At 41.0% G+C, this 21,376-nt stretch overlaps 2 protein-coding genes across 3 annotated transcripts in view; one reads left to right on the plus strand and one right to left on the minus strand.

Annotated features, from left to right (window-relative positions):
* Positions 1–9,422, plus strand: part of LOC122562696 (huntingtin-interacting protein 1-related protein-like) — a 139,597-nt gene extending 130,175 nt beyond the window's left edge. For both annotated transcript variants that reach the window (XM_043715781.1, XM_043715782.1), the window contains 2 exons: positions 645–839; positions 8,659–9,422. In XM_043715781.1, coding sequence (XP_043571716.1) covers positions 645–839; positions 8,659–8,709 — 246 coding nt within the window. In that variant the 3' untranslated portion in view covers positions 8,710–9,422. The remainder of the gene's footprint in view (positions 1–644; positions 840–8,658) is intronic.
* Positions 9,423–16,592: 7,170 nt separating this feature from the next.
* vps37ba (VPS37B subunit of ESCRT-I a) overlaps positions 16,593–21,376 on the minus strand; it is a 38,742-nt gene continuing 33,958 nt past the window's right edge. The window contains exons 3-4 of the mRNA XM_043715783.1: positions 20,325–20,407; positions 16,593–19,237 (exon numbers count right to left, since the gene is read on the minus strand). Of these exons, the coding sequence (XP_043571718.1) occupies positions 18,746–19,237; positions 20,325–20,407 (575 nt within the window). The 3' untranslated portion in view covers positions 16,593–18,745. The remainder of the gene's footprint in view (positions 19,238–20,324; positions 20,408–21,376) is intronic.

The raw sequence follows: 21,376 nt of genomic DNA on the forward strand, positions 1-21,376 counted from the left end.
GCTTTTGCCCGAAACGTCGATTTCGAAGCTCCTTGGATGCTGCCTGAACTGCTGTGCTCTTCCAGCACCACTAATCCAGAATCTGGTTTCCAGCATCTGCAGTTATTGTTTTTACCAAGCTGGTTGTATTGATTGGCAGGTTACAGCCAAACCATTGACCACTCCATCTCCCGCTGCTGCCTGGCTTGCTGTGTTCTCCCAGCCCCCTGCTTGTTTACTTTAGATTCCAGCATCTACAGTTTTTCTGTCTTTTGTCAGCCACTCAGCAGGAAACCCTCATTAATGACATTGTTGCAATTCCTCTCTACTCACTCGCCCTCTTTACATTTTCAAAATAGCCACCTTGATTGAACTCAGGTCTTGAGGAACTTGCCTATTTTGGCATTAGACATACTGTTGAATTGCTTGCGACATTGTGAAATAGGGTTTGGCAATGACATCAGTATATGTTGAAATTTCTGGTTTACGTCACTTGTCTGTGTTATCATTCTTCCTCCTACACAAACAAAATCTAGTTTGCCAATTTTTTTTTCGAATTAAGCTTTTGAGTCTTTCTCCCTGATTCCTAATACCTGGGGAATATTATGTCATAGCACTCGAGGGATTTGAAATCTCTAACGGACCGCTTTCTGACCTGCATCCAGGTGAAAGTGTTGGAGCTGGAAAATAAACTGCAGCAGGAGAGAATGAAACTGGGAGATTTAAGGAAGAAACACTATGACCTGGGAGGAATGTGTGATGAAATATTGGAGGATGAAAAGCCACCTTCTAAACCGGAAATTTCCAAGAAGCCACCACTTTTCCAAAAACCCAACATCCCGGCAAAGAAAGATACTCAGGCAAGTCTATTCTAACAGTTGTATTTGTTTCTGCAAATGGGATCGGAACATAGGAAATAGGAGTTGGTATAAGCCATTCAGCTCCTCTAGCCTGTTGTGTGGTTCAACTAGATCATGGCTCATCTTCTCCCTCAATGTCTGTTTTTTGCAGATATCCCTTGGTGATTTTTAAAAACATGTCTGGAATCCTATTGATCGCAGTCATGAACAATCAGTGACTGCTCCAGAGGGCTGTGGAAGTGCAAAGAATTCCAAAGGCTCACCACTTCCACTCTCCTCCATCTCTCCTCCTAAGGCAATTCCGCTACCCCATGAGCCCATGATTTCAGGGACCTGATACTGAGGATTCTTAAATGGTTCATGTTGGGGGTGGGTCAGGGGAGAGAAAGCCAGACATGGAACCATTGTATTTACATAGCACTTTGTGACCTTGGGCTATCCCAAAGTGTTTCGCGACAAATTCAGAACTTTCTGAAACCTATATACTGCTACAAAGTGTGAGACACGCAGCAGGTTCTCTGAGTACCGTGTTGCATTTATTGTTCAAACTGACTTTTTCTTATTCATTCATGGGATGTGGCTTGCAGTTGGTGGTCAAAGTTTGGAAAAGGTAGAACATAGAACAGCACAGCACACTACAGGCCCTTTGGCCCTTCTATTTGTGCTGACCTTTTATCCTACTCTCAGTTCAAACTAACCTATATACCCTCCCATTTTACTATCATCCATTCGTCTATCCAAGAGTCGCTTAAATGTCCCAAATGCATCTGACTCTACTACCACTGCTGACAGAATGGTGAGTGCGTGGAATGCACTGTGTAAAGAGACAACCTTTAAATCTTCCTCCAGTCACCTTAGAGATGTCAAAGTTATGGCCCCTTGCGATAGTCATTTCTGCCCTGGAAAAAAGTCTGACTATTCACTCTACCTGTGCCTCTCATCATCCTGTACACCTCTATTAAGTTACCTCTCACCTTTCTTCACTCCAATGAGAAAAGCCTTAGCTCCCTCAATCTTTCTTTATAAGAAATGCCCTCCAGTCCAAGCAGCAACCCAGTAAATCTCTGCACCCTTTCTAAAGCTTCTACATCCTTCCTATAATGTGACAACCAGAACTGAACACAATATTTCCAAGTGTTGTCTAATAGGGCTCCATTTTTTTTTTTAAATAAACCCCCACACTACTGCCTAACCACAGTAGTGTTTATTCATTTCCCAACATCATGTCACATGTGTGCAGGTGTAGGACACAGTGAAGAACAACAATTGTGTAAATCTTTATTTATATTCCACCACCAGGAAGAAAGGAAACACCCAAGTGGCCAATGACAAACAGTGCCCTTCTCAACAAAGGGCAATGCTAAAATGATCAAGAAAGGGAAGGGAAGGGCAGGGATTAATCAAAATGGAGTCAGAGGGGGAAATAATAACACTCATAACTAGAGGTCTATAGAACTGCAGCATAACCTCATGGCTCTTAAACCCAATTCCCCTGCTAATGAAAGCCAACACACCATACACTTTACCTATCAACTTTGGTAACAACTTTGAGGACTATATGGACATGCACCTCACGATCCCTCTGTTCTTCCACACTGCCCAAGAATCCTACTTTTAACCTGTATCCAAACTCAACCTTTCAAAATGAATCACTTCAGATCTTTCAAGTTTGAACTCCACCTGCCACTTATCAGCCCAGTTCTGCATCCCGTCAATGTCCCAGTGCAACTTACAACAGCTCTCACCACTATTCACCACTCCACCAACCTTTGTGATTTTTTATAAATGACTTGGATGAGGAAGTGGAACGGTGGAGGCTGATGACACAAAGGACTGAGGTCCCAGAACAGATCCTTATTGGGACACCACTGACCACCGAGCTCCAAGCTGAATACTAGCCATCTTCTATCACTGTCTTCTATGGGCCAGCCAATTTTGCATCCAGACAGACAGATTTCCCTGTATCCCATGCTTCCTTACTTTCTGAATGAGCCTACCCTGAGAAATTTGATGCTAAAATCCACTGTTTTATCATATCCTCAAAGAATTCATTAAAGTTGAGAGACATGACCTGCCTCTCACAAAGTCATGCTGACTATCTTTAATCAAACTGTGGTTTTCCAAGTTATCATAAATAGTCTTTCAGAATCCTCTCCAATAATTTGCCTACCACAGACGTAGGACTGACTGGCATGTAATTCCCAGGATTACGCTATTCCCTTTCTTGAACAAGGGAATAACATTTGCCACCCTCCAATCATCTGGCACGACTCCAGTGGACAATGAGGATACAAAGATCATCGCCAAAGGTGCAGCAATCTCTTGCCCACTTCCTGTAGTAACCCAGGGTATATCCCGCCTGGTCCAGAGGACTTACCTATCCTTACATTTTAAAGTTTTCAGCACATCCTCCTTCTTAACATCATCCTGTTCGAGCATATCAGCCTATTTTGTGCTGTCCTCACGAACAAGGTCCCTCTCACTACTGAATATTAAAGGAAAGTATTCATTAAGGACCTCCCCTACCTCCTCCAACTCCAGGCATAAGTTCCCTCCACTATCCCTGATCGGCCCTACCCTCACCCTGGCCATCCTCTAGTTTCTCACCTATGTGTACAATGCCTTATGGTTTTCCTTATTTCTACCCGCTAAAGCTTTTTCATGCCCCTTCTAGCTCTCCTAAGTCCATTATTCAGTTCTTTCCTGGCTAGCTATCTTGTAACCTTCTAGAGCCCTGTCTGATCTTTGCATCCTCAACCTTAAGTAAGCTTCTTTCTTCTTGACTAGATGTTCCACATCCCTTGTCACCCAAAGTTCTTTCAACCTGCCATCCCTTCTTTGCCTCAGTGAGTGAGTCAAACCTATCCAGCACTATCAGCAAGTGCTCCCAAAACAACCTCCACATTTCTGTCATGCATTTTCCTGAGAACATCTGTTCCCAATTTAGGCACTCTGGTTCCTGCCTAATAGCACTCTAATTCCCCCTCCCCCAATTAAATATTTCCCATTACAGTCTGCTCCTATCCCTCTCAATTATTACAGTAAAGGTTAGCAAGTTGTGATCACTATCACCGAAATGCTCTCCCACCGAGAGATCTGACACCTGGCCTGGTTCGTTGCCGAGCACCAAATCCAATATGGCCTCCCCTCTCATCGGCCTATCCACATATTGAGTCAGGAACCCTTCCTAGACACCTACAAAAATTGCTTCATCCAAATTATTTGAACTAAGGAGGTTCCAATCAATATTAGGCAAGTTAAAGTCACCCATGACAATAACAGTTACTTCTGCACTTTTCCAAAATCTGCCTCCCAATCTGCTCCTCCATAACTCTGTTGCTACTGGGGGGGTCTGTTGAAAACTCCCAATAAAGTAACTGCTCCTTTCCTTTTTCTGACTTCCACCCATACTGACTCTGTAGACAAACCCTCCTCGATAACCTCCCTTTCTGCAGCTGTGATACAATCCCTGATTAGCAGTGCCACTCCCCATCTCTTTTACCTCCTTCCCTATTCCTTTTGAAACATCTAAACCCTGGAACATCCAACAACCATTCCAGCCCCTGAGATATCCAAGTCTCTGATGGACACAACATCATAGACCATTGATCAGTACTTGGAACTAAGTTCATGACCCTTATTCCTGATACCTCTTGCAATAAAATACTCACATTTCAACCCAACACACTGACTGCAACATGGCCTTATCAACAGTCTATCCCTCCTCATAGCTTCTCTGCATGCTGTATCTGCAAGTTCATCAGCAACTTCATCCTCTGCTCTGTAGCTCCAGTTCCCATTCCCCTAACAAACCCACCTGAAGAGGTCTAGCTCCTGCCCAGCATATTAGTGCCCCTTCAGTTCAGGTCCCACCTTCCCCGGAAGGTATCCCAATGATCTACATAGAGTCACAGAGATGTACACCATGGAAACAGACCCTTACGTCCAACTCGTCCATGCAGAACAGATATCCTAACCTAATAAAGTCCCATTTTCCAGCACTTCGCTCATATCCCTCTAAACTCTTCTTATTCATATACCTATCCAGATGTCTTTTAAATGCTGTAATTGCACCAGCCTCCACCACTTCCTCTGGCAGCTCATTCCATACACGCACCACCCTCTGTGTGAAAAGTTGCCTGTTAGGTGTGTTTTATATCTTTCCCCTTTCACCCTAAACCTATGCCCTCTAGTTCTGGACATTCCGACCCAGGGAAAATACCTTGTCTATTTATCCTATCCATGCCCCTCATGATTTTATAAACTTCTATAAGATTAGACAGGAGTTAGGAAGCATGGACTGGGAGCAATTGTTCCATGGTAAAGGCTCTATAGGCATGTGGAGACTGTGTTTAAGGAACAGTTGTTGCGAGTGATGAATAAATATGTCCCTCTGAGACAGGCAAGAAGGGGTAAGATAAAGGAACCTTGGATGACGAGAACGGTGGAGCTTCTCGTTAAAAGGAAGAAGGTAGCTTACATAAGGTGGAGGCGGCTAGGGTCAAGCTCAGCTCTAGAGGATTACAGGCAGGCAAGAAAGGAAGGAACTCAAAAATGGTCTGAGGAGAGTCAGGCGGGGGCACGAGAAAGGTTTAGCAGAACGGATTAGGGAGAACACAAAAAGGCATTTTACACTTGTGAGGAATAAGAGAATGGTCAAAGAAAGAGTAGGGCCTATCAGGGATAGCATAGGGAACTTGTGTATGGAGTCTGAGGAGGTAGGGAAAGCCCTAAATGAGTTTTTTGCTTCTGTCTTTACGATAGAAATGAACTTTGTAGTGAATGAAACCTTTGAAGAGCAGGTGTGCATGCTGGAATGGATAGAGATAGAGGAAGCTGATGTGCTGAAAATTTTGTCAAACATTAAGATTGACAAGTTGCCAGGTCCACACCAAATTTGTCCTCGGCTGCTTTGGGAAACGAGAAATGCAATTGCTTCGCCACCACTGGAGTCTTATCTGAGGACTGGAGAGAGGCAAATGTAATTCCTCTCTTCAAGAAAGGAAATAGGGAAATCCCTGGCAATTACAGACCAGTAAGTCTCATGTCTGTCATCTGCAAGGTGTTAGAAAGGATTCTGAGGGATAGGATTTATGACCATCTGGAAGAGCATGGCTTGATTAAATGCAGTCAACACAGCTTTGTGAGGGGCAGGTCATGCCTCACAAACCTTATCGAGTTCTTTGAGGATGGGACTAGAAAAGTTGAGGGTCGAGCTGTGGATGTGGTGTATATGGACTTCAGCAAGGGCTTTTGATAAGGTTCCCCATGGTAGGTTCATTCAGAAGGTCAGGAGGAATGGGATACAGTGGAACTTAGCTGAATGGATACAGAATTGGCTGGCCAACAGAAGACAGCGAGTGGTAGTAGAAGGAAAATATTCTGCCTGGAAGTCAGTGGTAAGTGGTGTTCCAAAGGCCTAGTCCTTGGCCTCTGCTGTTTGTAATTTTTATTAATGACTTGGATGAGGGGATTGAAGGATGGGTCAGCAAGTTTGCAGACGACACAAAGGTTGAAGGTGTCGTTGACAGTATAGAGGGCTGTTGTAGGCTGCAGCGGGACATTGACAGGATGCATAGATGGGCTGAGAGGTGGCAGATAGAGTTCAACCTGGATAAATGCGAGATGATGCATTTTGGAAGGTTGGATTTGAAAGCTGAGTACAGGATTAAGGATAGGATTCTTGGCAGTGTGGAGGAACAGAGGGATCTTGGTGTGCAGGTACATAGATTCCTTAAAATGGCCACCCAAGTGGACAGAGTTGTTAAAGCATATGGTGTTTTGGCTTTCATTAACAGGGGGATTGAGTTTAAGAGTCGTGAGATCTTGTTGCAGCTCTATAAAACTTTGGTTAGACTGCACTTAAAATACTGCGTCCAGTTCTGGTCATCCCATTATAGGAAAGATGTGGATGCTTTGGAGAGGGTTCAGAGGAGGTTTACCAGGATGCTGCCTGGTAAGGGACTGCTGGACATGCATATGGTCACAGAAATTTGAGGGTGTATACATGAGGATCAATGGTTGGCACAACATCGTGGGCTGAAGAGCCTGTTCTGTGCTGTACTGTTCTATGTTCTAAGGTCACCCCTCAACCTCCGACGCTCCAGGGAAAACAGCCCCAGCCTATTCAATCTCTCCTTTTAGCTCAAATCCTCCAACCCTGGCAACATCCTTGTAAATTCTTTCTGAACCCTTTCAAGTTTCACAACATCCTTCCAATAGGAAGGAGACCAGAATTGCATGCAACATTCCAAAAGCAGCCTAACTAATGTCCTGTATAGCCACAACATGACCTCCCAACTCCTGTACTCAATACCCTAACCAATAAAGGAAATCATGCCAAACGCCTTCTTCACTATCCTATCTACAACTCCACTTGCAAGGAGCTATGAACCTGCACTCCAAGGTCTTTTTGTTCAGAAACACTCCCAAGGACCTCACCATTAAGTGTATAAGTCCTGCTAAGATTTGCTTTCCCAAAATGCAGAACCTCGCATTTATCTGAATTAAACTCGACCTGCCACTTCGCAGCCCATTGGCCCATCTGATCAAGATCGCGTTGCAATCTGAGGTAACTTTCTTCGCTGTCCAATTTTGGTGTCATCTGGAAACTTAGTAACTATACCTCATGCTCACATCCAAATCATTTATATAAATGACAAAAAGTAGTGGACTCAGCACCGATCCTTGTGGCACTCCACTAGTCAAAACAGTATACAGGGGGTCTCTGCACTGTCTGCCTATTCCCTTTTCCTTTCCTGACAGTCGAGGAGAAAGTGAGGTCTGCAGATGCTGGAGATCAAAGTTGAAACTTTATTGCTGGAACAATGCGAGGTTCCCGACTGGGAACCCTCCAACCGCAGGGGATGAACTTGGACTTCACCAGTTTCTTCATCCCCCCTCCCCCCACCTTGTCTCAGCCGGATCCTTCCAGCCCGGCACCGCATTCCTGACCTGCAGTCGTCTTCTTGACCTCTCCGCCTCCACCCTACTCCGACCTATCACCCTCACCTTGACCTCTTTCCACCTATCACATTTCCAACTCCCCTCCTCCAAGTCCCTCCTCCCTACCTTTTATCTTCTCCTGCTGAACACTCTCTGCTCATTCCTGAAGAAGGGCCTGTGCCCGAAACGTCGAATCTCCTGTTCCCTGGATGCTGCCTGACCTGCTGTGCTGTTCCAGCAATAAAGTTTCAACTTTCCTGACAGTCACCCAGTTACCTATATCCTGTAACTTAGGTGTGACTACCTCTCTATAACTTCTCTCTATCACCACCTTAGCCACCTGAATGAACCGAAGTTCATCCAGCTCCAGTTCCCTAACGTGGTCGGAGAGGAGCTGGAGTTGGGTGCACTTCTCGGAGGTGAAGTCAGCAGGGACACTAATGGTGACACTCACCTCTCACATTCTGCAAGAGGAGCGTGCAACTGCCCTAGCCTCCATTCCCTCTGCTCTAAATTGCCAAGAGAGATGGAATAAATAGAAAAAAAAAATTTACTTTACCAACCCTCCACTCAGGGTCTTTTTTTGGTTAGAGGAGGACGACAGGTAGGAGACATTACACACATGGAGTGTCATGAATTCAGCCAAAGCCTGAATTGCTCGGTTCATGTACCCAGCAGTCCCAGTGTCAGCGTCCACTCCTGTTGAGTGCTTACCGCCTACTCACCTATTCACCAGGTAAGTATTTAACAGGAAAATTTATCTTCCCGACAGCCCCCTGGTCCACGCCGTCACCACTCCTGCTGCTAGGGTAATAGTGGGGTTGTACCAGAGCATAATCTTGCCTTTTGGTAATTATCCAATGTTGTTTTGCAGCTAAATGCAGCCGACGCAACTTATATTTCTCATTTACGAAGTTATCATTGAAGAAAGGAATGAAAATGTCTGCAGTGTTTTGGAAGGGGGAAGGGATGGTCTCCTCCCTGCTGCTCATCAGACGGCAGTGTTACATTCCAGAAATGTACTTGTTCATTTTATCAAATTACTTGTTTTTATCAGATTGCTTCCAATCAAACTAAAATAATTTGTTTGGAACGTAAAGGACAGGCGCTAACTTATCACAGAATAATCACATTATTGTAAGCATAGATTAATTTTCAGACTGGTCAAGTGGGATAGAATGGGAGGAGCTACATCAAAGCAACTGTTCTCAGAGCAACTATTCATTTGGAGCCTTTGTGAAGAGAAATCTATCATAAATCAGACTGTTAGTAATTATATTGAATTTTTTTCTACAAAGTTTGTTAAAGTGTTCTGGTACACTTGAGCATTGCTGCCGGGACAGAAAATTTGACGATTTGCTGCAAAGTGTCAGCAACACTATCCATGAAGTAATGAAATATTAGTAAAATAATTTCAGAAGCTTTGTACATACCTTCCTGGGAAACAACATTTTTCGATTGAAATCTATCGAGGAAAGTCTTTTTGTAAGTGGATATTTTAATGGGTGGGGTATATTTATTAGGAATAGTCAAGGTGTAACAAATTTGCTACATAAACGGTCTTCAGCCATGTTTCTGAATTTCATGTATGAAAACATGTATTTTAAATGTGAAATTGGAAATAAACGGTTATTAACACTTAGCTGTGCTTGTTTGTTGATCTGACATATTTGATAGAATGAGAAAATCCTTAAATCTACCCGAACACCAGATGGATCATTGCAGCCTCACTGTTGATGCAGATTTATAATCATGCTGCTTCACAAAGATGATATTTAACTCAACATGGATATGGATCTAGCCATGTTAGTGACATTAGCCTGAGTCATAATCTCCATTTCTGACCCAGATTGGATAAAAACTCACCTACTTCCTTTTGGAAGAGCTTTGAAGTGAACATCTGGACCAGGAGCCTGCCCAGCCACAGCAGCACTGTCCAGGACACCCATACAGGCAGCAGTTGAGCAGACCGGTACTGAATCTCCCCCACCCCATTTTGCTGCAGTGGCCCCTATTGGTGAACAGTTCTAAAGACACCATGGAGATACTGTGAAAAGGTAAATGGGGCTTAGAAGGTCAGATAGGAGGTGGGGGAAGAGACAGTGTTGACAAAGTGGGGTGACTGCAGTCGGACAGGCTAGGAGAGTGGGCAAAGGAGTGGCAGATGGAATATCATTTGGAAAAGTGCAAATTTCACTTTGGTAGGAAGAATACACTTTTCTATATGGGGAAAGGCTTCAGAAATCTGAAACACGAATTTAGGAGTCCTACTTCAGGATGCTTTTAAGGTTATTTCATTTGGCAGTTAGGAAGGCAAATGCAATGTTAGCATGTATTTCTGGTATTCTTGAAGTTAAAGAGTAGAGGTGCACTGGTGAGGCTGTATAAGGCTCTAGGCAAACTACATTTGGAATACTGCAAGCAGTTTTGGGCCCCATGTCTAAGGAAGGATGTATTGGCCTTAGGGGGACCAGAAAAGGTTCACTAGAATGATCCTGGGTATGAAAGGCTTGTCATATGAAGATTGGTTGAGGACTCTGGGTCTATACTCAATGGAATTCAGAAGAATGAAACTTTGAGGATATTGAGAAGCTTGGACAGCGTAGATATGGAGATGATATTTCCACCAGTAAGACAACTAGAACCCATCAAGCTCCTGGTTTCCCTCTCCAATGACTTGTTAGCTGTGAGTCCTGCTACATTCGCAATTAACCTAGCAACTGACCAATTCTGGGGTAGCAGGCAACATGAACTGTAACCATAGCAACAAGGTTATTTTCCTGGAATACCACATGCCCCTTGATCTAAAAATATACCTGGTGACTGGAGTGAGTGGGTTAATGTTTTAGAAAAATAACAATTTACAAGTCACTAATTAGAACGTTCAGGGTGTCCATTGCTCTCCTGATCATTTTGTCAGCTGAAAGGAGATCACCATTATCTATAAGTAACAAGCTACATATTTTATTTAGTATTTAAGAATTAAAATGTATCCAAAAGCAAAATAAATTTGAACAGCAATAATTCACTTCACTATCAATAACCCCAGGATTACAGAGGTCCCATTCTGGAGTATATTCCCAAGTCAATTTGTGAAATATCAAATATTGAAATCTGTAAGCACAAGTAAATATTTGTGCATATTGGATATTTAGCATTAATCTGTGATATTCTTTGTAAGTCAGACATTCATAAATTGGGACCACCTGTTCTTTAAAATTCAAAAAAGTTTGATTGTTAAGAATCCTTAACTGAGTCCATTGGCACTTCTGTGGAAAGCCAGCCTTGGTCATCACTCAGATATAGATGAGTGAGTAAAATGTTATAAAGTAACATTTAAAAGCCATAAGATTTTAATTCAGGCACGATTACCTGTCTGTCCCTCATTCTCTGACCTCAGCTTGATCCCACATCTGGTCAATCCCCATTGGTCCCTTGTCTTCCTCCCTCCCCTGTTCTTAACTGTAACTTGTACATTTATCATTTGCAAAATTTTCTGCCGCCAACTGAAACTCTTCCCATAGTAATGAATTAAGAATGGTGTGGCTTACTGGGCTACTAATGCATACTTGTGACCAGTGTCACCGGTTTCCCACTTGATCCAATGCAAACAAAAACTTTTTATCTATTGTATGCCTTGGGTCACATCCTCTTATTCAGCTCACTGAATGTTGCTTGGCACGGAGTGGGTGCAGTTGAGACACAGTGTCACCAGCAAGTTAAATGGCAACTATTGTTTTTTTTTTGCTATGCAAACACACTACCTGAGGATTGGAAAATCTGCAATACCCAGGTAAAAAAGTAATGCTACCTTTCAGATAGGACAGGGTGGAAGTGAATGGTGCATAGATAGGAAAGGGATGATACTGTTGGCTAGCGATATCCTGCCTCAGAAAAAGCTGAGAACATTTGCATTAACAACTTAAAGCTTCTTTGTCTTGATGCCTTTAAGGTTGAATTTCTGCAGTAGTCATCCCTAGGCAAAGAGAAGTTGGACATTAGTTGGGCTAAAAAATTCAGAGCAGACATTAATAATGCTGGTTACGCATAAGTCTGATGTTACCTGCATTGGATGAGATGTCTCCACATCTACCAAGGGAAGGAAAGATGTCGTTTTGCTAATGCCATACTCTATCTACCTTACACAATCTTCACACTCACTGTAGTATCCATCATTTGACTACATCCAGATTGACCCCCATTTCAGCAAAGTGGAAAGTGGCAATCCAAGTTTGAGACTTTTCAGTTCTGATCAAGTAGTCAAATTACTGATTTTTCTTTCATGGATATCGCATTTCAGTGTCCTTTACATTCGTCCAACGTCAAACACCTCTTCATTTGGGGCTTATTGGGATGGAAAATTTTAACCCTACATTTTGAAAAATGGATGTGATTTCTTCTGCAGATCTTTACCTACTGTCCAAACTTGTCAGGCATACAAGGAAGAGGAGAATTTGTAACAGCTGAGTTTGTTCCTTGTGATAAGCTAGAGTTTTGTTGTTGTTAGCACATCTTTCAACCTCAAAAGCTAATTCTGGCTATCTCTAACCTTCTTCTGTCTTTAGTATTGCATCTGCTCTTTATTTGTCCTGAAATAGAGAACTTATGGAACTGATCCAGTGTGACACCATTCTCTTCAATCTCAACTGGTTCCTAATGTTTTTTTTCCCAGCAGCCAAGGGTTTTGGTGCTCATGCTGCATGCTCCAGTGAATCACAGCACAAACTGGAAGAACAACATCTCATCTTCAGACTAGGCATTTTACATCCTTCTGCACTTCATATTGAGTTCAACATCTTTAAACTGTGCATCAGCTCGTATTTCCTCTCTTTTACTTTACTGGTTATATTCTACCATCTCTTCCCCTTCATTTAGCTTTACTTGTTACATGCTCTGTCTCCATGTCCTCTCTCCCCTCCCCTCATCCCAGTGGGACTGGCTTCTCTTTCCAGTCTGGCAGCTAGCCACACCAGTGTTCTGCTATTCTCACATTCCGATCACTTAACCTGAACTACAGAGGAACCTCGATTATCCAGCATTCGATTGCCCGAATATCAGATTATCCGGCAAGATCGCATGGTCCCAATGTTATCTGGCATTCAATTAACCGAATGAAATACTTCCCACCAGTGTCCTTTGGATAATTGAGGTTCCTCTGTATTAACATCCTTTCTCCACCAGCACTCTGCACCCCATCACCATAACACCTCCACCCCACCCCAACTATTGCATAAATGCTGTCCCCTCCACACTTCACTTCAGCTTTCGAGTGTCATCTAGACTTGAGATGTTAGCATACTCTCTCTCCATGGATTCTGGCTGACCCATTGTGACCTCCAGCATTTGTAGTTTTCAGTACAGATTCCAACAACTGCAGCAATTTGCTCCTTTTGACTCCTCAATCAATGTTCTTAACTTCAAAATTTAACTTGGTCTGTGTTATTTTACTTGGTCTTGATCTCAGGCCTCTTGTGATTCTGCAAGTAATCTGGTCACCAGTGTCTATAACTTTATGTTCTTACCTCCAATTTTACCCTAGTAAGTTCATATTTTGAGTATGTGTGTATACTGATTTAATATTTCTGACAACATTATGCAGCGTTCTCGCACTCACTTGCTACTTGAAACATTTGTCTGTTCCTCTTCCAGCCTAATGCCTGGAGTTTGGTCCCAATGTAGCCCCTAGATAAATCTCTCATCTTTACTGTCAGTGACATTTCAGCAACACCAACTAACTTTTGATGATAAAACAGAAATAGCACATGCAGATCCTAATCAAGGGCAAATGCTTTTATAAAGGAGGAATTTATAAAATGGGATTTTGGAATCTCAGCCATTCCCCAACATATTCAGTTAATGTCTAGAATGCTTTACCTTAATGCTTTGAAAGGCTTACACATTTGTTCCCCCTCTCCCATTATGTTTGCTTATTATCAGGGTTTAGTATAAGTGGTGGCTGTCATCCAGTATGCCACTCAAGGCTGAGTGGAAACCAGGAAATCCTGTTTTGTACTGATGATGTAGCACTGAAGGAACTTTATCCCATTTGCTTTCATTTATGTGCACAGACTGTTAAGCAAAGTTATGACAATGCAGGAATTCAAGACCAGTCCTATCTTCACGTACTGAATATTGGTTAAAAGCAGAAAACCTGAATACTTTTTATCCCTGCCTCTGAATACCTACAGCCTACTGCAGCAGCCCCAAAACCCAATCACGTTGGGCAAACAATAAATATCAAGCATTGCATACTAGAAAGCTCCAAAAGCTTAAGCTAGCTTCTGCATTCAAAGCAATCCATTGGGAATATTGCTCACACCGAGCTCCATTGAGAAAACTAAAAACAGTACACATCATCATTGTCACAAATAATTTTGTTGCAAAGAAAAATTTAGTTTCTCCCTTTCATCCCAACTAGGGAAATTATGGACAATATCTTTCCCAAACAGTGCATTCCAAATTTATTTCATGTTCAGCCCCACACTAAACAAGATGTATATTTTCTGCTAAGAGCGAGACTGAATTTATTCATCTTCAGTGCTATTCTAACCAACTGTAGGCTTCCACAGAGTGCATTTATTCGTTGAGCCATCAGGAAAACTGTTCTCATGTAATCTTACTGGTTCATAAATAAAATGTAATGATTTAAAACTCACCTGTCTCAAGTGTCATTGGATAAGACCTTGATGATTCCTGAAGGGCTTTTGCCTGAAACGCCGATTTTCCTGTTCCTCAGATGCTGCCTGACCTGCTGTGCTTCTCCAGCACCACACTGTCAACTTTAATCTCCAGCATCTGCAGTCCTCACTTTCGCCTGGTGTCATTGGATAAGTTCTGTCCACAGAGAAACTCCCACAGCTAATGTGATGTTCTTCCATGTTCAGATCCTAGATGGGCAAAGATTGGCAAAACTCTGCACTATCAATGGAAGAACATTGGCATGATGGCTCTGTGGTCAGCACTGCTGCCTCACAGCACCAGGATCCCAGGTTAGATTACAGCCTCCGCCGACTGTCTGTGTGGAGTTTGCACATTCTCCCCGTGTCTGCGTGGGTTTCCTCCCACAGTCCAAAGATGTCAGATGAATTGGACATGCTAAATTGCCCATAGTATTAGGTGCATTAGTCAGAGGGAAATGAGACTGGGTGGATTACCCTTCGGAGGGTTCGTGTGGATTTGTTGGGCCGAATTTCCACACTGTAGGGAATCTAATCTAAATCTAATCTAATTAGACCAAGTGCCCCTCAAGACAATTGAAACTGCTCAAGTCCTCAGCCAATATCCTGCTTTTTAAAAAAAAACACAAACCTTAATTAGAAAGCACCCATACTTAAACCCTATGAGATTTCCCAACCCTATGGATTTAAACATGTAAACTTACTGGTGTGTATGGGTCATAATTCAGTCAATGGGATGGTCATTCATGACTAATTTTATCCCCATATTTATCCTGGATGTGCTAACTCCATCTTTGCTTTCATTCAACCTGTCACAACTCAATTTGATCACTTTCAAAACTTTTCCAGGTTGCTTTCATTCCCATATTCACATAAACATTGATCAATGATAGACGAGCTGATGAATGGAACATCACCAACCTGTATGGCTACTCATTATGATTCAATCATACAATATAGGCAATGGTAAGGCCAGCATCAATTGCTGTTTACAAATTACCCTCATGGAGGTGAAGGTAAATCACCTGCTTGAAAACAGATGCTTGCTAGGCTGTTTCAGTCAGCTATATTACTGTGTCTGGAATCACATAAGCAAGGTTTCTTTCCCCAGAGGACATTCATGAACCAGTTGAACTTTTAATTTGACAATCTGCTGGCTTCAGTCACCTTAACCACTTCATCTCTCCATACCCAGGCACTCATCAGCTTGAAACAAACACTGAGTAATGACTTAGTTTCATCATAACACAAATTCACCTCTTAAATGATTTTCCCTTTCTTGCATACCCAGTCTTCCACTGTTCACTATGGCACAGCGCATTAAATCATCCATTACCATGAACACTCCAAACTTCTCCAGCACAACACCCTTGTACATTCTTGCTCTTCCCAGACTGGTCCACTGAGCAGATCCCCTGCCATCTTTTAATCTAATCACTGGTGCTCTAATATGGGTTCTAAACAAGCCTCTCTCATTAGTTCATATTAAAAAATACAACTATATTATCTTTTAATCAATCACCTCCTCTATTGGCAAAAGAACATCCATAGTACCATGGGGTACTTTGTTACATTAAAAAATGCTGCAGAAATACCCATCATTGAAATAAACTAACTTATGAAGCCCAAGAGAGCAATAAAGATAGTGTTTTCTGGAACTGTAGATGTGCATGAAATCCAGGCCAATACTAAAATAATTTATCTGCATTGACTTAATATGCTTCACAATGGACATCAGTTTTCACAAATTATTCCAATTAAAACACTGCTTGTTGCTGTAAGGATTTTGTGCACTCTACATACACTGCAACGTGAGTCAGAGCCTTTATGAATAGGCTATTTATGGACATCATCACTAGATGGAGTAACAAAGACACATGCATAGAAATGCAGCATTGCAGTAAGACATTGTTTTGTTCAAACTAAAAGCTGAAAATATAGCAGTATTTAGCAGTATCTCACATTTCGCTCTAATGATGTTAATTTTCCATTTAAATATGCACGATACATGTTTATTAATTATAATAATGTAATGTTAAGAGGAGATCAAACTCAGCTCATGACTCACATGGCCATTAAAGGACATGGATTACTGACAATCTTGAAAAATTTAAACTAGAGTCACAGGAAAAATGTTTATAGTACTTTGGATTTTATTAATAGAATGATTAAAATATTCTGAGGTAACTTCCTGTAGCTCACCCACTACAACAATTAATATAAACAGTTCTGAACTACAAACTTCACAAAAGTGTGTTGTCAAATATTTTACTTCAAAAACATTTGAGATTGAAGTGCTGAGTTTTTCCTATTATAGGCACATAGTTACCATCTATCATAACCGTTTTCAATTTTTGATGGAATAAAAAACTGCGGACAATTAATCTTTCAAGCCAATTTAAGCAATTGGACCAAGTTATCCCACAAATATTCAAAAAACAAACTGCTCAATTGTTAGATTTAAAATGTTACTATGTTACTTGACTGAACTGTAAATGGCAAAATATGCCACAGAGATTGTGCAACTCAACATGCAACTTCAATATCATAACAAAATACATTTAAGAGAGTGAACTGTCAGTCACTTGTAATAGCACATTTTAACAGAAGGTATCTTACCACCAAACTAATTTGCTCAATTTTAATATCAACAATAGGAGATTACAGTCTTGTTATTCAACATACTGCACACTACTAGTTTAAATAGTCAAATAATCTGCTTACCATCAATACTCCCCTTCCTCCTCCCACTCCATTTCCCCAAAATACATACATTTTCATAAAAGTACTGCTCGCATGAGCATCACAAGTTTACGAAGTAAAACATTTTCCACGGTCCCTTATGACAAATATTGCTAAGGCACATTACAAACATATGTTCAGACTCAATATTCAGCCATATGATACCTTGAGTCATGACTCTGCTAATAAATGAAGTAGCCCATTTGCTTTTAAACCCTGAATGGAACTGCTTAATATGCATCATTGATCAGATAAAAGAGACAACTGTGCAATGCAGCTTACGGATTTAGAAGAAATCTGAAGTAATACAGTTTTCCTAATTCATCTGGTGGAACGGTCATCTGACACTCTTCCTTGAACTTTTTTTTACTCAATATACTTGCACAATTTTAAGTGAATTTCATTACAGGGTAACCACTTAAAATAGAATCTAGCTCCTGTAACTCTCAATAGAAAAACTTGAGGAGGATAGTTAGTTGTAGATTATAATGTTTCGAAGAGAGGCAGAAACTTGTGGCAAGTCTGACATTCAGATACATTGACTTCAAAAGGCAGGGCATACAACAGACAGTTGACGTGATACATTCCTTTTCATCTTGGTGTGAAGACAAGTTTTTAATCAAGCTTTATAATTAAAGCCAAAAGTCACAAGTGGCTAAAGAGAACAATGCACTGTATAGTCACAGGTTTGTAAAGATTTAAAGTGGCTGGTACATGTAATAATAAGACAAGCCAATATTTCAGCTTTCTGGCCAATCCTGTTTAACTGATCTAGTTAAGAAACTTTAGCATGACATTGAAGTGAAAAATAATCAATATTCAACCAATTTACTCTATTCATATGAAATAACGGAGATGAGCAAACCTCCCCCCTTTCAAAAAACAGTTCAGATTCAACAGAAAGTTGGAAAAAAAGCTATACCCAATCACACAGTCATATAGACATATAGACACAAATCTTCGGTGTCCTCACCCCACCCTTTCTATAGGAACCAAAATAGCTAGCATACCAAGACCTGCCAAGGTCAGTCTATGGAGAATTACAGTATATAAAAGCTGAAAAATATAAATTTTCAGGAACAAATCAACTTAGCTCTAAAATTTCCAGAAATCGGCTGCTACTGGGCTAATCTTAAATTTTAATTCACTTCCTATGTAAGTACTTGTATTTTTTTTAATGTAAATGTTTGCATCAGTTGAATCTAATGAATTTCAACTAATGGTCTCTATCCAAAAAGTGCAACAGATTCAAAAAGAGTTATAAAATTGAAACAGTGGGGTAAAGGCCCCATTACGTCTTTGAACATTTTATCCAAAAAAAGTGTTTGCCACAAAATAGAACTTTGTTGCTATACATAATTTTCTGAAATTCTTATTAAAGATGCCATGTGGAAGGAAACTTATAATTTGCAGTCTCCTAACACAAAAGATGTAGTTCCCCATCATAGAAATATAGGTCACGTATGCTTTGAGAGACACTAAACACTTCAGCAGAATTAAAAGCACCTACACAAAAAGTGCAACGGACCCCATTTTGTAAAATTACTGCAAAATAAAACCTGGTTGAGGAGGACGCTGTCCAGCTTTCTGAGCGACTGGTGGAGGACAAGGTGGCCTGTACTGTAGTGGATAACCTAATTGAGATGTGGAAATTGGAGCACTGAATCCAGATCTTGGTGGGATAGGAGGGAAAGCAGCAGATACTGGATAAGGAGGTACTGATTCTGCTCCCAGGGCCGCACTTGTAAATGGAGTGGGAAAGGCACCAGTTTGAACAGGTGGGGGTGGTGGAACCCTCCTAGGCATAACAGGGGGAGTGTTTGATTCCATGGAGTTAGAGTTCTGATTTGTCTGTACTGGCTCATTTGGTAGCTGTGGTAACCGTGCTTGATTTAACCCTGGTCCTTTTAAAACAATCTCCTGCATCTTCTCAATTTTTACCCGCCGTTGATGAGCCAGTTTCCTTTTATTCTGATATTGCTCAATGAAAATGTCCAATGGCACCTCGCCATCCAGAAACTCCTGTGCCATGATCTGAAAATGAGAGATTAAAAACATCAAGAGCTTTCTCAAAATGTCTACATTTTGCAACCAAGGAGAAAATCAAAACAGTGATTCACACATCTTATCACGCATCTACAATACATAACATTCATATGAACAGGCACAACTAATCTTTACATGTAGAACAGATTCATTATGGTTTAACAACTGGATTCAAAATCACTAATTTATCATTGAAAATCTGTACCAAATAGATGCTTCAACGCTTAGACTTTAATGTATCAATTAACAAGCATTTAACACTCAACTATGTGCTCACCAGTTGCTGCCCATATGCACATTACTTGTTTTGTAATTAAAGATGTTCTATTTTGTTTGAATATGGAAATTTTCAAACAAACAGAATAAGGGTCTGTCTCTAATTCAGTATGACTTCCTAGTAAGAAACTTGCTTCTTGCCGTGCAACAATATATTTTCTCAATGACTGCAATGAAATAGATCAGTTATGTTGCTGATGTAGTAGACACGATAGACTTGGTCTCTGCCTCCTTTAGAAATGTTGAATTGGGAATGGATACTAAAACAAAATCTAAATAGCCATTTGTTAATCTCGTAAAAAATAACACTCTTAGACACCTTTGTTTAAAAGAAAGCACTGTAACAAATAATCCATTTGTAAGTGGAAATAATGGTACAATTGAAGAAGAAACTAGTTTTGTCTTTAGTAATCGGTGTCAGTTTTCTTCCACACAGGTTTCCAAACCGAATAAATAAACTGCAAAAACCTGAAATTCAGATTAAATGTTAACAGCTCATGAGACTAAGGGGAAAATCATAGATTAACACAAGCCTATTCTCAGCCAACAGCTCACCGCTCCACATAGATTTGTTGGATTATGAACAGGAGTGGGAAGCCAGTGTGAATATGTTCCTCTTTCATAGCCCAGGGAAACCAAACCCAAGTACTGGGCTTAATTAAATCAGTAAACAATAGATTCAGCTTGGGACTTCCTCAATGTTTCCACCTTCTTCTGTGACATAACTTGTGGTGCAGTTACTCATTGAACAAACACCCTAATTTTTTAATTAAATACTTGAATCAGGAGATACATTTACCTCTGTTTCCTCTTCAATTTTTGCTCCTTCTGTTTGTAGCAGTGCGAGTAGTACATCTAGTGAAGTCCCACTGGATTGACTTTCTGTACAGACAATAATAGTTTTATTGTCAGAATTTTCCACAAACTTAGCCATGTTGCATATTTTGGTAAACAGATCAAAACAATTTTCATGTATTTGAAGCAGTGCCATGGAGTTTTAAAGAACACGTTTTGCAATAATTTAAAATGGGATAAACGCAATCGGCATATAGAATTAAACTGCTTCTGACCTGGGTGGCAAGTACAATATAAGAGTGAATGATAGGATTAGTCTACATGACTTCTTAATTGTTCACTGCCATTCAATAAAACCAAGGCTAATTTTCAAGATTCATAGAATATAGAATGTTACAGCACAGTACAGGCCCTTCGGCCCTTGATATTGCATCAACCTATGAAATTAATCTGATACCCACCTGACCTACACTGTTCCATTCTTATCCATATGCATGTCCAATGCCCATTTAAATGCCTGTAACGTCAGCGAGTCTACTACTGTTGCAGGCAAACCATTCCACATCCCTACTAGTAAAGAAACTAACCCTGATATCTGTCCTAAATCTATCATCCTTTAATTTAAAGCTATGTCCACTTATGTTAGCCTTCACCATCCGAGGTAAAAGGCTCTCTCTGTCCACCCTATCTAACCCTCTGATTATCTTATACGTCTCCGTTAAGTCACCTCTCACCCTTCTTTTCTTCAAAGAAAACAGCCTCAGCTCGCTCAGCCTTTTATCGTAAAACCTTTCTTCCATACTAGGCAGCATCCTAGTAAATCTCCTCTGAACCCTTTCCAAAGCTTCTACATCCTTCCTATAATGCGGTGACCAGAACTGTACGCAATACTCCAGGTATGACCTTACCAGTGTCTTGTAGAGCTGAAGCATGACCTCGTGGCTCCGAAACACAATCCCCCTACTAATAAACGCCAACACACCATATGCCTTCTTAACAACCCTATCAACCTGGGTGGTAACTTTCAGGGATTTATGCACCTGGAACACCGAGATT

This window comes from Chiloscyllium plagiosum, chromosome 25, assembly GCF_004010195.1.
Source record: "Chiloscyllium plagiosum isolate BGI_BamShark_2017 chromosome 25, ASM401019v2, whole genome shotgun sequence".
NCBI lineage: Eukaryota > Metazoa > Chordata > Chondrichthyes > Orectolobiformes > Hemiscylliidae > Chiloscyllium > Chiloscyllium plagiosum.